The 13359-nt window shown below is 46.7% G+C and overlaps 1 protein-coding gene across 2 annotated transcripts in view; it reads right to left on the minus strand.

The window, feature by feature from the left end:
* The window catches only part of ABCA13 (ATP binding cassette subfamily A member 13), a 379106-nt gene that overhangs the window by 262050 nt on the left and 103697 nt on the right, over positions 1–13359 (minus strand). For both annotated transcript variants that reach the window (XM_043873351.1, XM_043873352.1), the window contains 2 exons: positions 12880–13057; positions 9942–10081 (listed from right to left, as the gene is read on the minus strand). In XM_043873351.1, coding sequence (XP_043729286.1) covers positions 9942–10081; positions 12880–13057 — 318 coding nt within the window. The remainder of the gene's footprint in view (positions 1–9941; positions 10082–12879; positions 13058–13359) is intronic.

The raw sequence follows: 13359 nt of genomic DNA on the forward strand, positions 1-13359 counted from the left end.
TCACTTTGCCAACAAAGGTCCATCCAGTCAAAGCTATGGTTTTTCCAGCAGTTATGTACGAATGTGAGAGTTGGACCTTAAAGAAGGCTGAGCACCAAAGAATTGATGCTTTTGAACTGTGGTGTTAGAGAAGACTCTTCAGAGTCCTTTGGACAGCAAAGAGATCAAGTCAATCCTAAAGGAAATCAACTCTGAATATTCACTGGAAGGACTGATGCTGAAACTGAAGCTCCATTACTTTGACCACCTGCTGCAGAGCCAACTCACTGAAAAAGGCCCTGATGCTGGGAAACACTGAAGACAAAAGGAGAAGAGGATGTCCGAGGATGCGATGGTTAGATAGCATCACTGAATCAGTGGACATGAATTTGAGGAAACTCCAGGAGATGGTGAAGGACAGGGAAGCCTGGCGTGATGCAGTCCATGGGGTCACCAAGAGTCAGACACAACTTACCAACTGAACAATAACAATGTCCAGTAGTGGGATTGCCGGGTCACATGGTAGTTTTATTCCTAGTTTGTTAAGGAATTTCCATACTGTTCTCCATTATCACCAATACTGCAAAACTGTATTTATTTATTGTTGCTGGCAGAGCAAATGAGCATAAGGTTTTTGTAAAATAATTTGGTATCATAAAAAATATTCATAGTCACTGACCTACAAAAACCTTCCTTGCCTTTTTCTCTCAAAATGAAAGGATACTGTCCTAAGGAAATAATTGAAATGAAATACAAAGCTATACCCATGAAGATGCCTCTATGTGTGTGTGTGTGTGTGAGTGTGTGCACACTCAGTCGTGTCCAACTCTTTGCAACCCTGTGGACTATAGCCTGCCAAGCTTCTCTGTCCATGGAATTCCCCAGGCAAGAATGCTGGAGTGGGTTGCCATTTCCTTCCCCAGGGGATCTTCCTGACCCAGGGATCGAACCCACGTCCCTTGATCTCTTGAATTGGCAGGTGGATTCTTTGCCACTGAGCCACCCGGAAAGCCCCATGAAGATGCCTATGGCCACATTACTATATTTCTATATCAAAAACAGTCTAAATGCAAAGAGCTAAGATTAAAGAGAGTTTGGGAGTGCAACCACACACCTCTGAGGTCACAAGGGCACAGGTCACGCCAGCTCCGGGGCTGGAAAGAAGCGAGGGGCTCCCGCTGCTAATTCCCACAAGGAGTCCAGGCCAGGATGAAGTCACCAGCACACGGCTGCCCCTGCTGCTCCTGCCCTCCCCGCCCTGCACCTGGGCCCCACCCCCTGCTCGGCTGCTGGGGGTCTGAGCCGTAAAAGGAGGTGCAGGCTGTCCATACGCCTCCCTCCTGCCTTCACACGACCCTGAGAGATGCGGACCCACACAACGTCTGTGTCATTTACCCACCCGGGTAAGTGTGAGCCTCTTCCTAAGGATGAGCAAGTATGGGAAACACCAAGGGGCACATGAAGAGATCCTTCTGTTCAAAGGACAAGGCCGGTGTATGCATCAAAATAAAGGTCTTTATCTGGAACTGATTTAGGGTAAGACAGGAGAAAATGTATAAAGCAACCACTTTGTATTTCAAGAAACATCCAGGAGCACAGAGGAGGTGGTGGGAGGCCGTGATGACACGGGAACGACCCCACAGGAAGAGGTGCGACCCAGAGGCTGAGCACAGGCTCGGAGTCAAAGCAAAGGGGACAGACTGGGGGCTGGTCTGGAGCCATAACAGAGACCCCACTCCAGCCCTCAGAGGAGGCTAGAGACATAGAAGGAAAAGGACAAGTCAGAGACAATCAAGACAGGTGCAAGAGACCTAAGCAAGGGAGGACTCAGAACTCAGAGCAGAGAAAGGGCTAGAGAACAGGCCCAGTTATCACAGGAGGCGGAAAACCCATCACTGCTGAGTCTGCACATCTGAAGACCATTTCTGGTTTTGTTTTGTTTTGTTTTTTTAATTGAAGTATATATAAGTTACAGGTATACAATATAGTGATTCACAATTTTTAAAGATTATACTCTATCTGAGTTATTATAAAATATTGGCTATATTCCCTATGCTGTATAATATATCCGTGTAGCTTATTTTAAACATAAAGAGTTTCTACCACTTATGCCCCAACCCCTATTCTGCCCCTCTCTCCCCACTGATAACCACTAGTTTGTTCTCTATATCTGTGAGTCTGCTCTCTTTTTAAGGGCTGTCTTTTTATTATTATTATTTGCACTGGATCTTTGCTGCTGCACAGCGGGCTGTCTCCAGGTGCAGCAAGCAGGGGCCGCTCTTCACTGCGGTTCGCAGACTTCTCACTGCGGTGGCTTCTCTTGTTGCAGGGAACAGGCTCCGGCACACCGGCTTCAGTCGTTTTGGCTCTCGGGCTCTAGAGCACAGGCTCAGCAGTTGAGGCACATGGGTTTAGTTGTGCCTTAGTTGCTCCACAGACAACAACTACGATTCCACAGGAAGCAGACTCTTCCCGGACCAGGGATCAAACCCACGTCTCCTACATCAGCAGGCAGATTCTTATCCACTGCAACACCAAGAAAATCCTGCTTCTTTTTTGTTATATTCACTAGTTTCATTCTTTTTTTTTTTTTTAGACTCCACATTTAAATGATATCATACAGTTCTTGTCTTTCTCCATCTGACTTATTTTACTTAGCATAAAAAACTCAACAAATCAGCAAACAAAACAGAAACACACTCAGATTCAGAGAACAAACTGGTGGTCTCCAGTGAAATAGGCAAAGGGGATTAAGAGGCACAGACTTCCTGGAGAAGCCCTCCCCACTTTAGGCGGCAGCACTGGAAACTGCTGGAAGCCTCATGGGCACCAGATGAACCGAGCAGATCAAAATAACAGCACAAAGCCAGTGATGATTAAACATCCTTGGAGTTACAGCCTACAAATGAGGCTGAGACCTGTGTGTTAAACCTAAACAACAGACTGTCTGCAAAAATGAAAGGCATTTTTTACAGTCTCTGAACGCAGCAGTCAAAATGCCCACAGTACAACTGAACATCACATGCCGCACATAGAACCAGAGAACTCACAAGCAGTCAACTGATGCCAATATTGAGACAAACCTGATGTTGGAATGATCTGGCAAGTGTTTTAAAGCTGTCATCATAGAAATGCTTCAACAAGCAATTAAAAATTATCTTGAAACAAATTAAACAGCAGAAAAATCTCAACAAGAAAATACAAGTTATTAAAAAGACAGATACGCACAGGGCAGTACAGAACTGGAAAACGCCGTAACAAGAAGTATTTTTAATTTGCCAGATGATCTCAAGTAGAAGAGCAGAAATGACAGAGGACAGGAGCAGTGAACTTGAGGACAGGAGAATACACATCAACCAGTATGAGCAAGAGGAAAAAACAGGCGAGGTGGCCAGAGCTTCGGGGACCACCTGATAATAACAGAATGGTCCATGTTTGTATCTGAGTCCAAGAAAGATAGGAGTGGGGCCGAAAAGCTATCAGAAGGAATAATGGCTGAAAACTTCCCCAAACTGGTGAAATAGAAAACTTACAGAATCAAGAACTTGAACAAAACCTTCAGAAGGTTGTAGGGAGACCGGGAGGCTCGGAGCTCAGAGCCCCACTTGGAAGTGGGCACAATTCTCAGAAATGCCACAGCCTCAAGTCTTGTTTTCACTTCTACCTCCTTGCGAGAAACTGCTTGGGTTCTCTTTTCACCTATCCATCACCTAATAACTGCTGGTTTTAGAAAATAACCTCTCTTACTTGCAGTTAATTTTGACTTTAAAAAAAAAAGAAAGATGGAGAAGGAAATGGCAACCCACTCCAGTATTCTTGCCTGGAGAATCCCATGGACGGAGGAGCCTGGTGGGCTACAGTCCACCGGGTCGCAAAGAGTCAGACACACTGAGCGACTTCACTTTCACTTTCACTTTCAACCCTCAGCTGAGACGACTTTCAGCTCTTGTGTTTGCTATTGATTGTTTTCTTGAGTTCTCAAAGACCTGTGACCATATTTTTTTTTTAAGTTGCCTGTTTTCTAATTGCATCACTTTACACACTGTTGTCTAATAATATGTGGTATTTAGAATGCCTTCTTAATTATTTTGAGCAGCCATTGCCTGTATTTTCTTAGCACCTCCTTGGTTTTCTTACGTGAACTCATCTGACAGGGAAATGCAGCTTTTTTGTTTGCCCTCTCTGCATACTGGACCGTCTGAGTCAGTGTTCTAACTAATCCCTGATGGTCTCTGAGCTACTGTTCTAACAGACTCAGTAGTTATGTGCTTCAGGAATTTTTCGGTAGAATTGATCCTGTTAGGAGACTCTTGGTGTCACCTTTGTTATCTTAAAAGCTGGTCCCTTCGCTGAGGCTCTTAATTTTTTGAAAACTTGATGCTATTTCATCTGAAAAAAATTGGCAAGGCTATTTAAAAAATTGAGGGAAGCCATTTAAGAAATTGAAAAGTAATCGCAAACAACATTGGGTAGTTGTGACTTTCAGTTCTGTATCAGTTGAATTTTTGTGCTCTCTTCCTTGTGTACATGGTGGTTCTACTTTTCTCCAATAAAACTTTTCATTTAAAAAATAAATAAATTAATTAAAAAGAAGAAAGAAAGAGGTGACTGGGTCGCAGCATGAGATCTTAGCTGTGGGCTTATTTTTTCTGCTCATTATTTTCGTATTTACATCACCCTGCTCCCTCCTCAGCATTCAGACTATTTGCCTATTGCTTCTAAGGGGAATGAGGCCTGAGGGACCTGGAGGAGGCCAACAAGGTTTCTGAGTCAAAGGACATGAGATGGAGGCCAGGTTGGCCAAGGACCGTGGAGAGACCCTGAGCAAACCATCTCAGCTCTGAAGCCGGGTTTACAAAGCAGCCTGGTGAAGGTGCTCGTCTCTCATGGTGCTTGGATGCGGCTGACTGTCTGTCTGTCCTGGCTCGTCCATCTCACAGCTGTCACCTTAATTAACCTGTGGCCTTGGAATCGAGGACAAAATGATGACAGTGCACAGATATCCAAGGTCTATGCGGAAGCAGCATGCATCTCGGGGGCTGGGGATTATCGAGTTTCACAGAACAGTGTATTCCCAGACCTACTGATGCTGCTTTCTCAAGGAACCATTGCTTTACAGGGCATTACATCAAACTAGTCTATTTGTAAATGTAATTACTTTTTCTCTGGGCAATTTTGCTGCGTTTTGATAAAATGTTCCATGTTGAACATTTCCACCCACCCGAGAATCTCGCTCCGGGGTGAACACTGAGGACCTATTTTCAGATGAGTGATCTGATGCCTGCAGTCAGACATCGAATGACTGTGAGTTCTGTTCCCTCCGAGGGGCTCCCTGGGGACAATCGCTGCCTCCTGGGCCCACAGTGCTCTGTGCACACACACAGTCCTGTGTGCAGGGTGCATGCGCCTCCAGCTTGTGCCAGGTTCACTTGCAGACTCCAGTCCTGGGAGGCTCCCACCTCGCGGACGTCTTTCATCTTTGACAAGCAGCAGAAAGCAGAGTATTTTCATTTCTATTCAGTTAGTTAATCATCAGGCTTTATGTCCACTTAATAGTAAAAACACCAGTAGCCTCCGTCCATCTATAACCTGTGAGGCTGATTCTCATCCTCCCAAAGCTCCCCCGAAGGCATGCTGAAGGTGGATAAACACCACGCACCAATACACAAAGGCATAAAATCATGCAGAGCGTCTGTTCAGGAATCTAGTGTCCCAGGCTGATAATAGTAAAGGGTGCTGCAGGGTACAAGCTCTTTCCCACATGATAACCTAACACTGTAAATATGGCTGGTGAAAAAGCATATAGCTATGGAGTTTACAATATGCTTCCATGTACCAGCTAATGAGGGCTTCCCTGATGGCTCAGCGAAAGAATTTGCCTGTAAAGCAGGAGACACAGGAGACATGAGTTTGATTCCTGTGTGAGGAAGATCCCCTGGAGAGGAAATGGCAACCTACTCCAGTATTCTTGCCTGGAAAATCCCATGGACAGAGAAGCGTGGTGGGCTACGGTCCATGGGGTGGCAAAGAGTCAGACACGACTGAGTGACTGAGCGTGCATGCACCAGCTAATAAACGTGGGAGAGTAAACCTCACCAGCCTTCACTACATTCCGTCTGCAAAATGGGCCTACCAGCACCTGCCCACAGGCTTCCCTGATGGCTCAGTGGCACAGAATCCACCTGCCAATGCAGGAAATTCGGGCTCAGTCCCTGGGTCGGGAAGAGCCCCTGAAGGAGGAAATGGCAACCCACTCCAGTACTCTTGCCTGGAGAATCCCACGAACAGAGGAGCCTGGTGGGCTACAGTCAATGGGGTCACAAAAGTGTCGGACACGACTCAATGATTTTCAACAACAAGCACCTGCCCTACTGGGTTCTTCTGAGAAGTGAACGAGAGAGGATCTGGGAAAGTGTCCGCGATGGTTCCCGGAACCTTGGAGAAGCACGTGGTTCAATCTGCATGTGAACGTGTTAATGTGAGTGCAGAACCAGGAATGGGTGTCCACCCACACTGCCCCCACCCCCGCACCTAATCCCATCAGAAGCCCTAAGGCCAGCAGTGACCAGCCTCCCCTACCATAACCTCCCATAACCACCCATCCTGTGGGAAGCAGTCTTCTCACCATCCCCCAGCCCTGCTGTCACTGAGGATCCGTGTCCCATTTGCCCACAACCAGCTCCTCTGAGGACAGAGCTGCTCTGCTAGCATGTGCATGCCAGGGTAGGGGTACAGTGAGGTGTGCCAGAGAAATAAAACATGGGCCTTGGAGACACACAGACCTGGCCTCAGAAGTCATTACCGCCCCCTGCTGAGAGATTCTGCCATGCTGACTAACCCGAGACTCACCCGAGGAGTGAGTGAGGTCACTACTAACACCCCTCATGGGTGTGAGGGCTGGATGAGGCTCCAGCAGGGTCAGGACTACAGGCAGGAATTCCTCCCTAGTATCTCTCCCTCCACCTCCTCCCATACATACTTGATAAACTGAGACTTAACATTTAAAAGCTGATGAGCTTTGTACTTTAATTCCAGGTGCAAGCATGCTCAATTGTGTCCTACTCTTTGCGACCCTATGGACTGAGCCCACCAGGCTACACTGTCCATGGGGTTTCTAGGCAAGAATACTGAGGTGGGTTGTCATTTCCTTCTCTAGGAGCTCTGTGGGAACTCCTTACACCTCAGGAGCCCCAGGTCCCTAAGATGAAAAAGCCCACACAGGACCCGCTGTGTGGGTATCAGGTCATCCCCCCGCTCCAAGTCCACACTCAGGCCTGGTCTGAAGGACAGGGATGGCCCGTGCTGACTGGTTCGACGTGAAGCTCTGCCACAGAGATCCAGGGGGCTGCTGGAGAGGCTTCTCCCTCTTGATCTCCCTGTGGAGTCCCCCCCACCCTGGCAGGCGGCTACTCCCAGAGGCTCCCTCAGAGGCTTCTCCCCCTTGACCTCACTGTGGAGTCCCCCGCCCAGCAGGCGGCTCCTCTAGAAGCTCCCTCAGAGGCTTCCTCCTCTTGACCTCATTGTGGAACCCCCGCCCCGGCAGGCAGCTCCCCACAGAAGCTCCCTCAGAGGCTTCTCCTCTTGACCTGACTGTGGAGTCTCCCCACAGCAGACGGCTCCCCCCAGAGGCTCCCTCCTCTTGATCTCACTGTGGAGTACTGCTCCCCCCACCGGGCAGGCGGCTCCTCCAGAAGCTCCCTCAGAGGCTTCTCCCACTTGACCTCACTGTGGAGTCCCCCCCGCCCCGGCAGGCGGCTCCCTCCAGAGGCTCCCCCCAGAGGCTCCCTCAGAGGCTTCTCCCCTTGATCTCCTGTGGAGTCCCCCCCCAGGCAGGCGGCTCCCCCCAGAGCCTCCTGGTCACCCAGCCCCCACGCACCTGGCCCCCCGCACACAGCACCTTTCCAGGCTCTTCTCCGACAGCAGGGGCTGCTGCTGGCCTGGCATCTCCTTGTGGAAGACTCCCTGCAGATGATGCCCCCAGGTCTGGCCTGGTCCAACCTCACTGAGAGTCACCGAGTGTAGACCTTCTCCAGCCCCCAGCATGCAGATGCCCCTGAAACCATACCAGGAAGGCTCCTGGGCGACCCAGCCACCCAGCTGGCCAGAACCACGCTCTCCCCAGGGAGGTCGGACCCCAGCCCTGGTTGGAGGCCACATCCGGTCTTGTCCCTTCCTTGGACACCCTCGTAGTCCAGCAGAGAGGCTTCGTGCTTTAAAATTCTCTTCACATCACTGACCAGCCCATCACCTTAGCACCTTGCTACAGTGGGAACACTTCCTCTTAACTCTCCCTGCTGTTACTCTTGGTCAAACCCTGACCCACAGACCAGGAAGGAAGCCTGTGGACACTGCTCTCAGAATGAATCTCTCATCACATTATTTCTGAGTTATTTCTTCAGATGTTTGTCTTCTCTTTCCCCATTGCAGGGTGAGCTCTTCAACAAGAGGATGGTCACACTAGCTGTTACAGTGCAGAATATAGCCCAGTATATAATACTATAGTGCATATAATATTGTTATCAATGATATTATGTGTAATAATACACTATAACAAAAATAAATTCTTTGTTGAATTTTTTAAATTGAATTTAAAATAAAGCTGTGATAGCCATTTTCTGTGAAATTTCTAAAATACCCACAATCCTTAAACGCTTAATGCACTGGGATTATCTGAATAACACTGGCTTTGGCTCCAGGCCCCTCTGAAGCACAGCCCTGAAAGGATGAATGCCTGAAGCCCGTCTAGATTAATGTCACTTCACTGTGAGAGCCCAGGCTTTCAGTAAATATCCTGCCAAATGGACATTCTCAAGATAAAAGCAGAAGTTATCAAGTACATTCAGAATCAGCTCAGTTCAGTCACTCAGTCGTATCCGACTCTGCGACCCCATGAACCACAGCACAGCAGGCCTCCCTGTCTATCACCAACTCCCAGAGTTTACCCATTGAGTCCATTGAGTGCTTGGATGACTGCACACCACCACTAACTTTTCAGCTTCTAAGTTGTGAGTAGCATCTGAAGCCTGGAAGTTTAGCACTAATAGGACTGGTGATTCCTCCTCAGGTCTGACAGGCCCCATGGTCTCCTGAAGCCCCTCAAAAGTGTCTGCGGACTCATAAGCCACCGTCAGAAAAAAAGATGAGACCGCGGGAAAACACAGCACCATCATCTCAGAAGAAAGTGTAAATATGACCAATGATAAATCCTGAGTTGAACGGGGCTTCCCAGGTGGCGCTAGTGGTAAAGAACCCACCTGCCAATGCAGGAGACATAAGAGACGCGGGTTCAATCCCCGGGTCAGGAAGATCCCCTGAGAGAGCATGGCCACCCACTCCAGTATTCTTGCCTGGAGAATCCCATGGACAGAGGAGCGTGGCGGGCTACAGTCCATAGGTCACAGAGAGTCAGACATGACTGAAGCAACTTAGCATGCGCAGAAGGTAAGAAGCCTAAGGAAGGGGAAACGTGCAGAGCTCTGCAATGCCCAATCCTCCAGGGAAGGTCTCTGGCCTCTTCACCTGAGCTTGCCTGCCATTGGGCGGAGTGGGGCAGGGACCAAGGAATGAAAGTGGGGGCACCGAAGGCTCGCTGCCAACTTGGGAAACGACACGACCAGACCACGTACATGGGGTCTGACTCTCCCTTCATCGCCAGATGCCCACCTGTTCTCCACATCCTCCTGGGACCACCTGACCGGCCTCCTGTCTGATTGTTCCCCCTGCATTATTTACTCTAAATAACACCTCCTCCCCCCAAGATGTCCTCTGAGAGAACGATTCAGCACGTCTAAGCTCAACAACAAAGGGCACAGCCAAAAAAAAAAAGGCAAAATGAACTGTCGTCAACATAAGAAAACTGTGTGTAATCTGAGCTATACAACAATCATGGTAAATATTTTAACAGCCTGCTCCCCACTGCACTGTTTGTATGGTCTATAACACCCTCATTTAGTCACACTCACCTTCTGAATGACTTTATTAATCTCTGGAGTGTTTGGTGTATACAGTATTTTTCCATGTAATACAGGTTTTAGGAAGGACCACACCAAAGCGCCATTTGGAGACTGCAGAATTTCCTGATAAAGCTTCAAGCAAAATGGTGCTGTCACCATTAAAAGAAAAAAAAATGTTACTCATGATACAGGATGCCCAGGGTAACAGAATTTACTTATATAGCCATGACACCTCACTTTCAAATGAGTGGTTTATAAATACTTTTCATGGCTCAATTCTGAATTGGGGCAGTAAAGTCAGAAATAATTTTTCAGTCCCTGTCGTTAGCAGTTCTTTTCTCAAAACTTTGTTCCCATCAATGTCTTGAATGAGAAGGAAATATGATTTTCACATTTTTAAACTAAATCGTCAGTAAAGGTACCAAACAATGACAAAGACACTTGAAAATGAAAACTGTGATGTAAAAGGAATGCATCTGGTGTTTAATCTAGAAAATTTTCATTTCAACAGTCAGAGTATCAAGATAAGAATTAGGTTTTTCTCATGAAATGCTACAGGCTTTTTCATAATGCTAAAGACTTAGCTTCATGAAATGCTACAGGCTCCCCTTTGCTGCATTTATGAAGAACGACTGCACTGACTGCTTTTGTTACATTAAAGACCCTAGCTTTCACCCAGACATCAGTTCCTCATGATGGCACTCACACCTGCTACGGTGCTGGTTGGTTTCAACGGAAGGTCTACTTGACTAAGCCAATAGGTACCTAATGAAGGTGGTGCCTTTACCACGATAATGATTAGTAATCAAATATTAAAGGTTTTAAGCTAGTGATAAATGCTTCAGTATAACCCATTCTTTTACTCCCAAAGAGAACATTTAAAATGAAAATATTATCTTAGCTTTGATACCATTACCTGTAATACCCAGTATATGAAAATTACTGTTATGATAATTTTCACTCTTAGTTTCATCTTTCTAAATTCCCCATTTGAAAATAAAAGCAAATTCCTTTTATTCAATAAACACAATAAAATTGAAAGAAATAATTTCACAAAATATAAATTAAGTGCATGATTCCATAATGACTTTTTATAGCATTACGTATAGAGGTTGTTCTTCTTACTGATACTTTAACAACTTACACTTTAAATTATAAGCTTAATATTTTTAGCTTGGAAAACACATAAGAATATGAACATAAAAAGAAATCTGAAACCAAGAATCCTGACATCTGCCACTTGGGAGCCGTGTGAACTTGGGCAAGTCACTTAACCTTCTCTGAGCTTCTATTATGTCAACTGAAAAAGGAAGGTATTATTATTTCCTATGGTTAGTGTGATAATCATTTGAAATAAATGTATGAAAGAACCCAGAAAGACTGGTCCTCAGTGTTAGCTGAATGACTGAATGGATGAATGGATGGCTGGATGGATAGATGAGTGGATGCGTGGATGGATGGATGAATGGATGAACAGATGGGTAGATGGATGGTTGTATCAATGGATCAATGGAAGGATGAATGGATCCATAGTTGAGAAGATGAAAGGATAAATGGATGGATAAATGGCTGAATGACTGGATTTGATGAACAAATCAATAATCCTCAAAAAACCCATACGCAAGAAAAAAGAAGAAATGAGGATTAGTATAGGAGACAACAAAATTATTCACATTAATAGCCTTCAGTGTGTATCTACACTGCCACCCAACCACCCATCAGCTGATGAACACACCAACGCACTGTCTCTAGGGTGGCCCTGAGGACACCCTGCAGCTCCTCCTCTACAGTCCAGCTCTCTCCTTTCCCCTCGCCCCATCAACACCTCCACCCATCCCAGGCACAAGTATAGAAAGAGGTGTGGTGGGCATGGCAGACAGGGCTTCAAGGCACTCACGCCTGGTCGTGTGGACACACCCATGGTCAGGTTATCCGGGCCTGGTGCAGGGATTCTGACTTGGAGTTGATCAAAGGGGAGGTTACCTTGGCCAAACCATCAGCCAAACCCTTTAAAAGAGTCCAGAAGCCTCCCTGCCAAAGAGATGCACTGCTGTCCTTAAGACGCAGCTACCAGGGCTCCTACCAACAACCACCTCCAACGAGACCCCAGCCCTGATCGACACTTTCACTGCGGCCTTGTCAGTCCCGACAGAGGACCCAGCTAGTCAGCGCTCAGACTATGAGACGATGAGTGTGTGTGTCCTAAACCACTGACTTGCTGTGTAGCACGGAAGAGTAATGAATACACTAGGACACCCTGGAGCATGTCCTCACAGTTCGTAGGACACTCCTATTACCTCTCATAACAACCTTATGAGGCAGCTGTTAAGTTTCCACGTTAAACACAAGACGAACAAGATTCAGAGACATGAAGTCACAGGACCAAAGACACACAACTTGTTGGTGGGACTGAACAGTCTAAACCTTTATCAGCCACACTTGCCCTTAGTCTGTCTTTCTGATTAAAATGCAGCCACTTAAAGTGGGGCCAGGAAATCACTTTTAACTCTGCTGTTATTTGCTACTGAGCTTTATCTAGAAGGCAAGTTTGTGGCAGGCTACATACAGCTCCCCTGGCTTTGTGAGACAGCCACCCTGCAGGAACCAAAATGCTGCTCCTGGTCTCTGGGCTGGGACCTCTCACTGTCACTGGCTATCCCAGGGCCCCAAAGGGCTGGGGCTTCAGGTGCACTGGAATTTTAAGATCCAGCTCCTTGGCATCACAGGTGACAGAATTAGCCTGTGCTCAAGGGGTCTTGCAAAGCCAACTGCCAGGCCAGCATTCACTGACTTTACACTAAATGAAGGATACAGGTTGAACAGTGGAACAGGAAATTCTTGGCAAGTATGTACCCATTTTCCACACAGACTGAGTATCTTGTACAAAGCAGGGCTAATTATCAAAATGCAAATTAATCTAAACACATATGGATTACTGTTTTCTTACTTGAATCTTCAGGAATGTTGAATTTCTCTTTGTCCTCTCCTAAGAGTTCATTAACTCTAGGCAAGTTAAGAAAGGTGTCAGAGCTGCTGAAGAAAGGCGCTTGGTCCTTGCAAACCATCTTCATCAAAGATTGGAAAGAACCAATGGCTGAACTTCTGGCCTGGTTACTCTGTGAAGCCTGAGAACAAAAGAAAAATAAATCCCAGGCAAACGGTGGCTTAGAGTGACTTCCTCACAGGCTCCTGAGCCTGCCATCCCTCCTCCAAAGGAACACAAGAGATTGTCACCACGTCAAAGCTATGGTATCTGAGCTTTAGTCTTTTCTGTCCTTGATTTTGCTAGTCTATATGAAGAGACAAATGTCATACACACACATAAATTATTAATCAATAAATATCACTAACTCAGACTCATCAATAGTATGAATATGTGTCTCTACAACCAAATTTCCCAGATGCCTGAGGGTCATCAAAGCAGCCC

This window comes from Cervus elaphus, chromosome 18 (assembly GCF_910594005.1).
Source record: "Cervus elaphus chromosome 18, mCerEla1.1, whole genome shotgun sequence".
Taxonomy (NCBI): Eukaryota; Metazoa; Chordata; class Mammalia; order Artiodactyla; family Cervidae; genus Cervus; species Cervus elaphus.